The sequence below is a fragment of the Chlamydomonas reinhardtii genome, chromosome 10 (assembly GCF_000002595.2).
Source record: "Chlamydomonas reinhardtii strain CC-503 cw92 mt+ chromosome 10, whole genome shotgun sequence".
NCBI classification, from domain to species: Eukaryota; Viridiplantae; Chlorophyta; class Chlorophyceae; order Chlamydomonadales; family Chlamydomonadaceae; genus Chlamydomonas; species Chlamydomonas reinhardtii.
The window spans coordinates 5,080,778-5,092,598 of NC_057013.1; the positions used below are offsets into that span (position 1 = coordinate 5,080,778).

The following is an 11,821-nucleotide window of genomic DNA, read 5'->3' on the forward strand; positions in this document are numbered from 1 at the left end:
TCGCGTGGGAATGTCGTAGTGTCCATAACGTAATATCACATAAATTTAATGGACGACTGGGATGCTTACGAGTTATACACTTGGCAGAGCACTGCAAGGTGTTTATGTGTTCTCATGACCGGCAGTTTGCTTTAAGTAGTTGCCGGTGGCAGGATGAGAGCATGCGCGCAGCCCGTCGGGAGTGATAGAGCGCCATGGCGGCTGTGCATGTCCGTATTCATTGCACGTTTCGGTCTGGATCTTGGGTAATTACAGGCAAGCTGGTACGCAGCAGTTGGTGGTAGGGGGACAGGGGCCGCTAAGAAGGAGTTGCGCTATGGCACCGTAGGCATCGGATGCTGACACGGCAGACTAGCAAACAGAGAGCAGGTCAGGAGGACAGGGCGCAGACAAGCTTCCATGGCTTGGGATACACGCACGCACATATTTGTATGCGCTTCTATACCAGGACAGGAACGAAATGCGATGCTGCGGCATACTCCGGCGCGCGGCCGCCGCGGCGGCACATACGAATAAGTGCGAATCAGGGTCGAAAGCGCGGCGGCTTCATCGCATGTTACGCGGACGCCATCAGGTGTATCACTGTATCCAAGTTGAGTGTCCCTTATTGTAATATCACTTTCATGGCAACGCCCTCGCCGCACATGCATTGTATGAATGCTGAACGCGCGCACCACGGCGCCTGCAGCAGGCAGCACAGTACTCATGAAACCATATGTACCTAAGGCGCGGCCCGGGCGCCAGCACAACTGCGCAAACCTCACAAGAAAGCTGCTGCCGTGCTGCACCGCGTGCTCGTAAGCAGCCACGTAGGCACCTAACGCCACTGTAACAGTTGTACCCTCCTCACCACTTGCACGCACCAGTACGCTGAGCGGGCAGCAGCAGGCCCATGAATGCGCCCTGACCATACATGGCCCAGCAGACAGCATGCAGGGGACGCGTTCCGGCATCCCTGCAAAAGCACAGCCGGTTCGAGGAACCGCATACAATCACATGACAGCATTTCAAGAATATCACTGCGCGCAGTTCAGCACAACTCATGTTTGCTTGGGCGCAGCTGGAGGCTCCCGGCGTGCCGAGGCCCCTTATTGTGCCATGCACCCGCCAAGCTTGGCTCAAGTCTCCACCATTCCCCTCGGCGCACAGGCGCAGACTCAAGCGCCTACTGACTAATGCGTCCGAAACCCCCGGAAACCAACTTTCGCTCTTCCCACTTGACAACATGTACTGATATGCCGCATGCGTGTTTCGTGACAAACGCCTGCCTCCCATCAGCCCGTGCCGTGCCCGCAACCCCCTCATTCCCTTGACCCACTGCCCTCTCTTTGCTTTTACAAGCTCAGGCCGCAAGCTTTTTAGCAATGGCCCCAAAGTGCTTGGCCTGCAGATGCAGGTGGAACAGAAGCAGAAGTGTGTCCCGGCGCGATGCCGCAAATTAGTACTAGTAAGACGCGTATGGTGGGGAATAGTTATGCAGGTGAGCGAGCGGGCGTGTGTGTGTGTGTGTGTGTGTGTGTGTGTGTGTGTGTGTGTGTGTGTGTGTGTGTGTGTGTGTGTGTGTGTCTGTGTGCGTGCATGCTCCTCAGCCGTGACAGCGTATCCAGGTCGTGACCCCAAGCGTGACCTACGGACAAGGTCCCGTTCAGCGACCGTCGCCGCGTCACCCACCTGCACACGGAGCGCCTCCAGCTCCTCCTCTGAGGGCTGCCGGGAGCCATCCAGCCCTGCAATGCTGCTCGCGCCCCACGGCGAGCCGCCCTTGGCGTCCTGGATGCCAAACATTGCCGCGCCCGCCGCGTAACCGGTGGGCACAAAGATCATGCCGTGGTGGGCCAGCTGGGTCACTGCAAGGAGGGAGGCGGTGGGCAGAGGCGGAACGTTGTTCAGGGACTGCGCAAGGGATTGTGGAGTGCAGGAAAAGTAAGGGGACGGTGAATGAGAAGCCGTCAGGGGTTAGGCGGAATCTCGGATCCAAAGCTCTGTGGCTAATAATGTGTGTGGTCAGGCCCCGAATCAAACCAGACGCACCAGACGTCATCAATGTCGTCTCGTGGCCCCCACACTGCGTGGCAGCTGATGTGAAGATCGAGGCAGGCTTGCCGTGCAGCGCGCCCGCCTGCCACAACGCGCCAGTTGCATCAAAGAAGTTCTTCATCTGACCCGCCATCATGCCGAACCTGTGAAGCGTTGGTCGTTCATTACACCCTTGCGCAACTCAGCACAATTGCGGCCGGACCGATGCCACGCGCCAGCTGTTGTGCAGATTTACGTCGGCACTGCTTTGCCAGGGCCACGCGCGGCTACCATATGCAAATCCTTATCACAAGCAGACTCTCAGCATGTGCAAAGTCCTGCTCCTTCTGTTCAAGCTCTCTCGGACCCGGAAAAAGCTCACCAGGTGGGAAAGCCGAAAACGAAAGCCGAGGCGTCCGGCAGCTTGGTGACGTCGATGACGGGGATATCCTCAGGCTGGGGTGGTGCCGCACCGCATGCCGCTTCCAGTTGCTCCGGGCTCATGGTCTCCGGCACCTGCATCAGGTAGCGCGCCAAGGCGGGGCGGGCCTGCAACTGAGTGCTGCACGACGCGCGCTGACGCGCGAAGCCTCAGAGCCGGTAGCCCGGTACCCGTGCTGCCGCCTGCAGGCAGGCTTGAGAACCCTGCATGCCTGCCTGGTCGCTACTTTTTTTTGTTGTTGCTACTGCACAAGTCCACAACCGTACTGCGTGGCACGTTCGTGTCGCCCGCCCGCCCAGCCCAGCCCACCCACCCTAAACAGGTGCGCCTCCACCTCCTCATCGCTCTCCAGCGCCGCCTTGTATTCGCGGGCTAGCTTCTCGATGTGACCTGGGGCGGTAAGGCAATGTGTGTGAGATTGTCGCATCGAGGCAGCCCAATGGAGCACGTCCAGGCACCGCGCATTGGTCGCCCCTAGGCCTCGGCGCCACTCGTGCGCACCATCCCTATGGCAGCCAAATGAGGGTAACCATGCCCGGTCCACGGGCAAGGTAGTCCCCAAGGACTGTTGCAAGGTGAATGTCACTAACCGTCGGCGCAAGCTAACCACCCCCCCTGGGCTAGTTAACGTCGGCCAGACAGCAAGGTAACACGTCTTGGACTGCCACTGGGCATCCCAGGGTGTGCACTGCAGTAGTTACAGACAGCACAGCCTCTGTAGCACATGGGCTGAACGGCTTCGCATGGGCGGAGCGTGCCTTTGCGCCTGAGGTGGCAGCGGCAGCAGCGCTGCCGGACAGGCCGCGCCTGGCAGTTGCGAGGGGCTCGTGACCTACCCAGCGTGGAGTAGAAGATGATGTGGACGTTGAGCTTTTTCGTGCCAGTGGCGGCGTTTGCAGGGACCCCAGACTCTGCTACGGCTGCAGTTCGCAAGGCAGCCGGAGCAGCCACAGCAGCTGCAGCAGCCACCGCCGCCGTCGCATCAGCAGCCGGCGCGGCAGCGGCCTCTGCAGATGCGTCCACTGCGGTTGCCTCCGCCGCTCGTGCCGTCTGTAGCTGTGTCGTCGCTGCTCCCGCAGCTGGGACGGCAGCGGCGGCAGCCGGCGTTTGTCCCGTGGCAGCTTTGGGACTGCCTTTTGTTCTCGTCACCTTTGTGAGAGGCTTTCCCTCCTGATCCACGGCCTGGCCGCTCGCTCCTCCGCAGATGTTGCCCATGATGGTCAGCGTGCTGCCTCAGTGTTGGTGTGCGCGCGACTGATTCAGTCGCCGCACGACTAATTGTAGATTAAAACTTTAAGCTTTACGCCAACAAATGATTCTAGCGGCGTATTTACTGTATGAGGCGACAAAATAACGTACTGGCCGGGACTGCAACGCGACAGTAATTCGCTCGGGGAGCTTTCTCGCTTACTTTATTATGTGTGGCATAAGCTACCTGTTGTGGGAAACAGCAGCCCACTGTGAGAATGTTGCCATATCCAACATGCCGCATGCATGCACACTGATGCAGGCATGCAACATGGGCACACGCATGCAGCAAGTCGAGACCGGTGGAGGGACTGTAGACCATATCGGCATATCACCATACTATCTTCCACTCTGGGAGTCCGTACACGTTTCGCATTTCCGGTTTGCCCTCACGCAGTCAAGTAAGCCTTCTAGCCCTCCGTGTCCTGGCGGTTAGCCTACATGGCAGTGCGGACCGCACTTAGATGACGCAACAGCGAAAACATCTTAAATTGCAAGCAACACCTTAACAAGACGCCTTCACGTTGGCATGCTAAACCTGGCACTCGGGAGTGTTCCCCTGCCCTGAACTCACTGGTGGCAGCCCAATACGGTATTCCACCGAGTGCCATCCAACCTACCGTATGCTAGACAGCGCGTACGCCCACTACCTGGCCCCATCTCATGAACAGCCCGCCACGCCTTTCGACTGGGTGCCGATTCGCTACTCCCGGTGCCTTAATAACCACCTCCATCGCTATGGACCACATCCGCTGGTGTCCAACTACAGTAGGCATGTGCAGAAGCGCTCGCGATCCCCCTCTCCCCGCATGCAAGGGACCGTCGGAACGGCCTGGTCACGTCCATGAGTCTGTATGTTCAAGTGTCACATGTTGGCTCCCACGTCAGGTTCCGTGCAATCCCGCGCCTCCCTTGTATAGGTCGCCAGCCTTCAGCCCTGCGCTTGTGTAGGCCTGGAACGCGCCCATCGCCCGTGTATTCCGCCCATGTGCTCCGCTCACGCCGCGAGTTTCTTGGCGATGCCGCCGAAGTGCTTGGCCTGCAGATACACGCAGGTGCGGAAAACGGGAACGCAGTTCGGAGGTTGTGCAAGCACCAGTATGCGACAGTTTCTTAAGGTGACGCAAACGAAAGGCACTCCCAAAGCCGCGGCTGCCCACACCCCCGCTTCCCCCACTCCGGTCGCCGCTCCGGCCGCCCAGACAGCTGAGATCAAGACGGAGGCTGCTAAGCCGGTGGCGGTGCCGGCCCCAGCGGCTGCAGCTGCACGTGACCAAGCCCAGCAAATCTGGGTGCACATGAGAACCCAGTGATACCGCACACTACACTCTTGCGCTCCTGCCTGCTGCTGTTACTGCGTCACCCACCTGCACACGGAGCGCCTCCAGCTCCACTTCCGAGGGCTGCCGGGAGCCGTCAGGGCCGGCCAGGGTGCCGGCGCCCCACGGCGAGCCGCCCTTGGCGTCCTGGATGCCAAACATTGCCGCGCCCGCCGCGTAACCAGTGGGCACGAAAATCATGCCGTGGTGGGCCAGCTGGGTCACTGCAAGGAGGGAGGCAGAGGGCGGTTGCAGCCCAGCTGAGGCGTCAGCAAATGCCGGACGGTGTGGCGGCACAGCACCACGGGCCTCCATGCGGCAGCAGTATGACAGCATCACACGGGTGCTACAACACTAAGCCTCTTTCACGACTGCATTTTCAGCCCCTCAGCCCTGCATGCATTCCCGATTGCAGCGCACCCACTCACCGGCGGTCATGATGGTGGTCTCCTGGCCGCCGCCCTGCGTGGCGGTGGAAGTGAACATGGACGCGGGCTTGCCATGCAGCGCGCCCGCCTGCCACAATGCACCCGTCGTGTCAAAGAAGTTCTTCATCTGACCCGCCATCATGCCGAACCTGCAGCGCGCAAGGGGCAAAAGGAAGTTGATGAGGCTAGCAGGGACACCAGACACGCCGCCCCGGTGCGGCCCGGGGAGCCAGACCCAGATGACAACCAGCATGCCATGACAGCGGCCAGCTGAGCCCCTGAGTAGGAAAGTGGCGCTTGCGCTGGCATGGAAGCGGGCGAGCAGCAAGGACGGGTGGCACCCCAGCGGCACCATCTGCCTAGCACCATTGCCAAATCGACAACACGCGACGGCACCGAGACCGTACGCCACTGCACGGGTAACCCAAACACCTCCTGCCCATAAAAACTTTCCCATTCGCCATCGCGCCAACAGCGCCATAGAGCGTACGCACCGCGTGGGGAAGCCGAACACAAAGGCGTCGGCGTCTGGCAGCTTGCTGGTCTCCATCACCGGGATGTCGTCAGGCTTGGGCGGGGCATGCATCTTCTCCAGGGCATCAGCGGGCAGCGTCTCAGCCACCTGAATGACAGGCACACACCACACAGAACCCCGAGAATCAGACGTTGGTCCTGCTGGTGGCTGTACATGACAGGGTTCCAGCACGAGCAGCACCCATCGATGTCCCCAATTGTGTGCCTAAAGATGTCGCACGGACTGCAGCTCACTGTACTGTACTGAGTCAAACAGGACAGGCGCCGCTCAACACGGCATCCACCTAGCTTGCTCTGCCCACCCACCCTGAACAGGTGCGCCTCCACGTCCCCAGTGCTCTCCAGCGCCGTCTTGTACTCGCGGGCTAGCTTCTCGATGTGGCCTGCGGTGTACAGAAAGCGGATTTGCGACACGCCATGCTCTCAGTGACCGGCCCACGTACCCAGTCAGCCGCCCTAATTTCCTGAAACTTGCATCAGCAGCCTCCTTGCATACCTTCCACACCGGGCCCTCAGCAAACAGAGCCTGCTGATCTGGTTGGAACAGCAATGGCCACAAGGGCGCAAGCCCTCACCGTAGGTGGAATAGAAGATGATGTACACCTTGAGCTTTTTGCCAGCGGCTGCAGCAGCAGGGGCTGCGGCAGCTGCAGCCGGTGCAGCTGCAGCCGGTGCAGCTGCCGCAGGTGTAGCGGCCGCCGGTGCAGCTGCAGCCGCTGGGGCCGGCTCCGCCACCGGCTTAGCAGCCTCCGTCTTGGGCGCTGCAGCGGCCGGTGTCTGGGCGGCCGGAGGGGCAACCGGAGTGGGGGAAGCGGGGGTGTGGGCAGCCGCGGCCTTGGGAGTGCCTTTCGTTCGCGTCACCTTATTCAGAGGCTTTCCATGCTGGTCCACAGCCTGGCCGCTGGCTCCTCCGCAGACGTTTCCCATCGTTCTGAGTGTGCGCTGGCTGTAGACCGAGACCACCGGATTTCAGAGAATCAGGGCACGCAAGGACGTGGAGTAATTTGGTTGAAGTTGATGAGCCAAGCGATAGCAGCGATGGCCCTCGTTGTTCGTGTCAATCGTAGTCGTCGCAGGTCAAAAGGGCTCGCAAACGGGGTTTGCTCCGCGGTGCAGGTGGCGCGTGATGAAATAGACACAACGGTGTCTGAGTGCATGCAAGAGACGCACGGAAGTGGCCAGTCAAAGGCGCAGGTCTCGCACATAAACCGGGCCGGTCTAAATGTCATGGCGCGCAGGCCCGGGTTATCGCGCCCCCCCCCCCCGCCCAGTAGTCATCGTATTGCCTCAGAGTAAATCTTTGGCTACATGTTTTATATTTGATGCATGGCTTGAAATGCACAGTTTGCGCACGTAACGCCAGTTGAGAGTGAAAGCTTCAGTCGGAAGTATCTTGCCACTGGCTGGCCCACAATGCTGTGCAGTACTTGGTCCCTTTCAAGCGTGGCCTGTGCACCGGCCAAACTGGTGCTCCTGCCACAGTCATGTCCAAACTGCCGGGCTGAGCTGCGTTAGCACGCAAGGTGCACCACCCAGATACCAAATGGAAGTTCCACATCGTTGTCACTATCACTACCACTAACAGAACCCGAGTGACGAGACCGTCTCGGGCCCCAAAGTCGTGTTTTGCCGTGGTCGACCGTGTTCGGCCGGCCAAGAGCCGCTGCCCCTTGCTTGCCCCCTGGACACCTATCGTTGCGGGGTCTGTTGGAGCTATTGTGCCAGCAGATAGGTATTGGACCACACAGGTCTATCAAGCTGCCGGTCGTGTCGATGTGTTCGGCACCGTCCTGTCGGGATAATGCCTCGCTCTTTCCATGGCCCCACCCACGACGGTTTGTCCAGTTTCCGAGTTCAACCCAATCTTCTCTGGTCTACTGCTAACTTGCACACCCACCGAAGGCCACCCACCGGCACAGCCGTGACCCGGTTGCTCCACCGCTGGCTATGCACGTTCGGCAGGGTTAGGCACGTTAGGCAGGGTTAGGCAGGCAGGGCAATCCTGTCGTCAGAGGAGGTGTAACTCCCCGACGGTGCGCGTCATCCAACCATCCACTACGTAAGTGGCGTGGTGGACCATGGGGTTGCTGTGCCCAGCAGCGGCATGCTACTCGCTAGCTACTGCCCGCCGACGCGGCCTGGTCACTTTGGCAGCTAACGAAGTGCTTGCGAGTGAATGCGAATGCGAAGCTACTGCCAACACGTGGTGCTATCGCCTGGCCGGGCGCCCGGAGCGTGAGGAATGCGCATCAGCAAACTTCCAGCCAGCCAGCAACTTGTCGGTACAGTAATTCCGGCGTTCGACCAGCCATGCACTTCTGCTCTGCCGCTGCAAATTGTCTGCCGTCTGCTTGGGGTATGGGCGTCAGCTGCACCCTACGGGACCTCGCCAACCTGCCTAAACCCTGTCCCATCGCACAGCTACTGCCAACTGGAGTACTGGACCGGGGCCGTGACATGTTGTCGTGCTGCAACAGGTACGTGCGCCGCTCCACTCGATGAACCATTGACACGAACACACGCAAAAGCTTCTCTTCCAGTACACCGCCGTTCTGGTCGCAGGTCCGCACATACACATGTGCAGGTGGGCCCCAACTACCGCACGTCCGCACGGTGCATCGCACACAGTTGCTTGGCAACCACAAGTACCGAGCCCACCAACAGGAACGAACACAGCGGCAGTATGTTGGTCAGACACCAGAAGCCACGATGTTGCTGTGGCGGGTAACACTACACTACGGACTACGCTCCTGAAGGCCCAACTGCTAGGGGTATCTGGATCTATCAGTGCCAACCCGTGTTGGGCCAGCTACGCGCTACGGAAGTCCCAAGCGCGCTACCACTTGGCTTTCCCTTCCAGTGCATGCTGCACTACTACGCACTTGTTTCAGCTCGGTGCTTCCCTGACACGGGTGCACCACTGCGCCCTTGAGTCCTTTTTACTTGTGTGCTGCAGTATCTGGCATGGAGTAGCATAGGTTACTTAGATGGGCCCCGCATTCCCTCACTGCAAAGATTGAGCCCGCTATCCTCGTCAAGTGGCGTAGCGCGCGTAACTCCGGCCTTGAACACAGGTCTCCGTCAGACACAATGCAGCCGAGCGGTCTGGTGTAACTGGAGAGGGCAGAGAGCTTTCTCGTTCTGATTACAGTACCGCACATCCTTGCAAGACAGTTGCAAGGAGCCATTGTTTGGCAAGATGCCCAGCCTATATACAAGCAAGAAACCCAGCGGTAACACGCATGTCCTGAGTGGTACCCTCGCTTGGCTCCTTCAAAGTGCGAATCGTGCCCAAATCAATAGGTTAATCGTACTGAATATATGCACGTCTGTACATCGCCTCATTCACAGCCCACAAAACACTGGCACATTCGACCATCTTGGTCCGTGCTTAATACTAAGCGCGGCCGTATGTAAGCATCACAACGCGCGCAGGGTCCCAGCGCGACAGCATCAGCTTTGCTTACGCCTTCAGCTTCTTCGCAACGCCGGCCAGCTGCTTGCCCTGCGGTCAGGCGGAGCGCGCAGGGGTGAAGGGAGAGGCGGCAACAATATGTGCGTCAGCAGGAGAAGCCGCCATGATAACAACATGATCCTAACGTCCAGGTGGCCCAGGACTGGTCCTCACTCCATTCTGGCCATGCATGACCCCAGGCTCTGACAGCCTCTATGCCTGTCCCCTTCCATTCCCGTGCTAGCATCCGCGCCCCCAGCACCCACCAGGATCTCGGCCTGCTGCAGCTCGTCCTCGCCGGGCTGGCGGGAGCCGTCGGGGCCGGCCAGGGTGCCGGCGCCCCACGGCGAGCCGCCACGCGCATCCTTCACGCCAAACATGATGCCGCCGGCAGCATAGCCAGCGGGCACGAAGATCATGCCGTGGTGAGTCAGCTGGGTCACTGTGGTGGTGAACGAAGTTGCGGGCAGGCGAAAGCGTCAGCATGGCCTCTACTGCGCTGAACCTACTCACAGGCAGCACCCACAGACTGTCCACATGCCTGTTGCAGTTGTCACGCATGGCCCATTGAACCCAAGCATTGATCAGCCTCAAGCGCATATCCCAGCCGGGGGGCAGCCCACCCACGCACCGGCGGTCATGATGGTGGTCTCCTGGCCGCCACCCTGGGTGGCGGTGGAAGTGAACATGGACGCGGGCTTGCCATGCAGCGCGCCCGCCTGCCACAGCTGGCCGGTGGTGTCAAAGAACGACTTCATCTGGGCGGCCATCATGCCGAAGCGGGTGGGGAAGCCGAACACGAAGCCATCGGCCTCGGTCAGCTCCTTCGACGTGCTGCAGATGAAAGGAGTGAGGCGGTGGATGCAGAAGGCAGAAGAGGTGAGGAGACGACAGGGGTCAACAATTGCAAGCATGGGGTTTGGCAGGGACGCCATCCGCGCACGCCCTCGACTCGAGGCCTCCTGCATGAGGACTTGGGAGACCAACTCACATGATGGGGTAGTCCGACTTGGGGGGAGCGTGCATCTTCTCCAGAACCTCGGCGGGCAGCGTCTCGGCCACCTGGAGTGGTGGGCGGGGTCCAGGCGGTGGCAGGTAAAGCGTTGGCGGATGCAACAGTCAAACGTCCCCTCTTCCCTCAGCTTGCAACATTGCGCACCTGCCAAATCTTTGCCTCCACGCCCTCCACCTGCTCCACACCCTGCAAGCGCGGGCGCGACAGCGACAGGTCGGCAAAGTTGCGCCCCAAGTGCATGCTCATCGAGTCCCGGCTCGCTAGACCCCCTCAAAGCAGCTACCTTCTTCACGGCCTCAGCCATGGTCTTGATGTGACCATAGGTGCTATAGAAGATGATGTAAATCTTGACCATGGTTGCGAGTCGAGTTAGTCGAGTTCAAAGACTTGTTCGAGTGTCTGAGGGCGCAAGCTTGATAGTGTATGGCCAAGTAAATGTACTGTATAGAGGTGGAAAATAGACTTATATCAGCGCATGTCGGTGATGGTCCTGCTCAGCGCGGTGCAGCATGCACACAAGCGGAACCTTCGGCTCTGTCAACGCGACCCCCCCCTCCATGTCAACCCGGTCAGGAGTCCAATTATGCTGCGTTCAAAAACGTGCTCTCGTTGATTAAAGCTAAACACTATTTGCACTCATTACTGCATTCAGCTGCAGGGGCAGGATTGCAGCCAGCCGGTTTGACCGCGGACACTCCGAAACCCCTAGTTGCGGCGCCTGGCGAGCTAGATATATATGTTTTGGGCTGTGTGCATTGTTTAACCTTACGGGTTGCGCCATCCCCCCTTTGTGGGCCCAGAGGTCTTAGGATGGCCGTCTGAAATGCTGTCGTCCGACATGGTCACGGCCCCCGGCATGCCAACTTCCCCGAACCTTGCGTAGGCTGCATTTCACGGCGAGAGTCTTACAGGTAGCTGTGCTGTCGAAAATCCATGCAGCTGCTGTCTGACGTCGTCGCGTGTCCTTGGGCAACCACTCCATTGAGTCTGGACTTGAGTCTGGATACTGGCAGTAAAGGTCGGAAACTACCGCCGTCGTCTGAGCAATTGGCAATTCGGTCAATTGGCAGTTCGAATGGGGGGGCGTCACGTTTGGTGGTGCATGGGAGACAGGAGGGACGTTCCGTTTGGATGGGTGGGAGAGGACGGATGGGTGGGGTCGGCACGGTTGAAAGCCGGCATGGAAGGGGTGGGTCGGGGGCCATGGGCCGGAGCTTCTGGGCGGATGGGGATGGGGATGGCGATGGGGATGGGGATGGCGATGATGGGGATGGCGACGAAGTTCTTCGGGGACAGAACACAAAATTTGCATTAACTTTTAGTCTGTGTGCAAGCATGCGCGGGAGACGACCCTGGGCCGCGCCG

The 11,821-nt window shown here is 59.7% G+C and overlaps 3 protein-coding genes across 4 annotated transcripts; all 3 read right to left on the bottom strand.

Annotated features, from left to right (window-relative positions):
* Nucleotides 1-2: 2 nt before the first annotated feature.
* On the bottom strand, nucleotides 3-3,798 carry CHLRE_10g455950v5 (uncharacterized protein). The gene is made up of 6 exons (XM_001698497.2): nucleotides 3,295-3,798; nucleotides 2,772-2,848; nucleotides 2,399-2,532; nucleotides 2,032-2,180; nucleotides 1,672-1,847; nucleotides 3-1,384 (listed from the first exon to the last, which is right to left on the bottom strand). The coding sequence occupies exons 1-6, from the start codon at nucleotides 3,671-3,673 to the stop codon at nucleotides 1,343-1,345; spliced, it is 957 nt and encodes a 318-aa protein (XP_001698549.2). The 5' UTR covers nucleotides 3,674-3,798; the 3' UTR covers nucleotides 3-1,342.
* A 54-nt stretch (nucleotides 3,799-3,852) lies between these two features.
* CHLRE_10g456000v5 (uncharacterized protein) lies at nucleotides 3,853-7,288 on the bottom strand. The gene is made up of 7 exons (XM_001698498.2): nucleotides 6,849-7,288; nucleotides 6,563-6,764; nucleotides 6,294-6,370; nucleotides 5,948-6,075; nucleotides 5,454-5,602; nucleotides 5,074-5,249; nucleotides 3,853-4,745 (listed from the first exon to the last, which is right to left on the bottom strand). Exons 1-7 carry the CDS (start codon nucleotides 6,912-6,914, stop codon nucleotides 4,704-4,706), a joined length of 840 nt encoding a protein of 279 aa, XP_001698550.1. The 5' UTR covers nucleotides 6,915-7,288; the 3' UTR covers nucleotides 3,853-4,703.
* Nucleotides 7,289-7,342: 54 nt separating this feature from the next.
* CHLRE_10g456050v5 (uncharacterized protein) lies at nucleotides 7,343-11,488 on the bottom strand. Of its 2 annotated transcripts, none has more exons than XM_043067060.1 (6): nucleotides 10,740-11,488; nucleotides 10,601-10,642; nucleotides 10,433-10,503; nucleotides 10,073-10,275; nucleotides 9,708-9,883; nucleotides 7,343-9,492 (listed from the first exon to the last, which is right to left on the bottom strand). In XM_043067060.1, the coding sequence occupies exons 1-6, from the start codon at nucleotides 10,809-10,811 to the stop codon at nucleotides 9,451-9,453; spliced, it is 606 nt and encodes a 201-aa protein (XP_042920457.1). In that variant the 5' UTR covers nucleotides 10,812-11,488; the 3' UTR covers nucleotides 7,343-9,450. The 2 variants fall into 2 exon arrangements, with proteins under 2 accessions (XP_042920457.1, XP_001698551.1); XM_001698499.2 differs by having other exon boundaries at nucleotides 9,121-9,492.
* Between the last annotated feature and the right edge of the window lie 333 nt (nucleotides 11,489-11,821).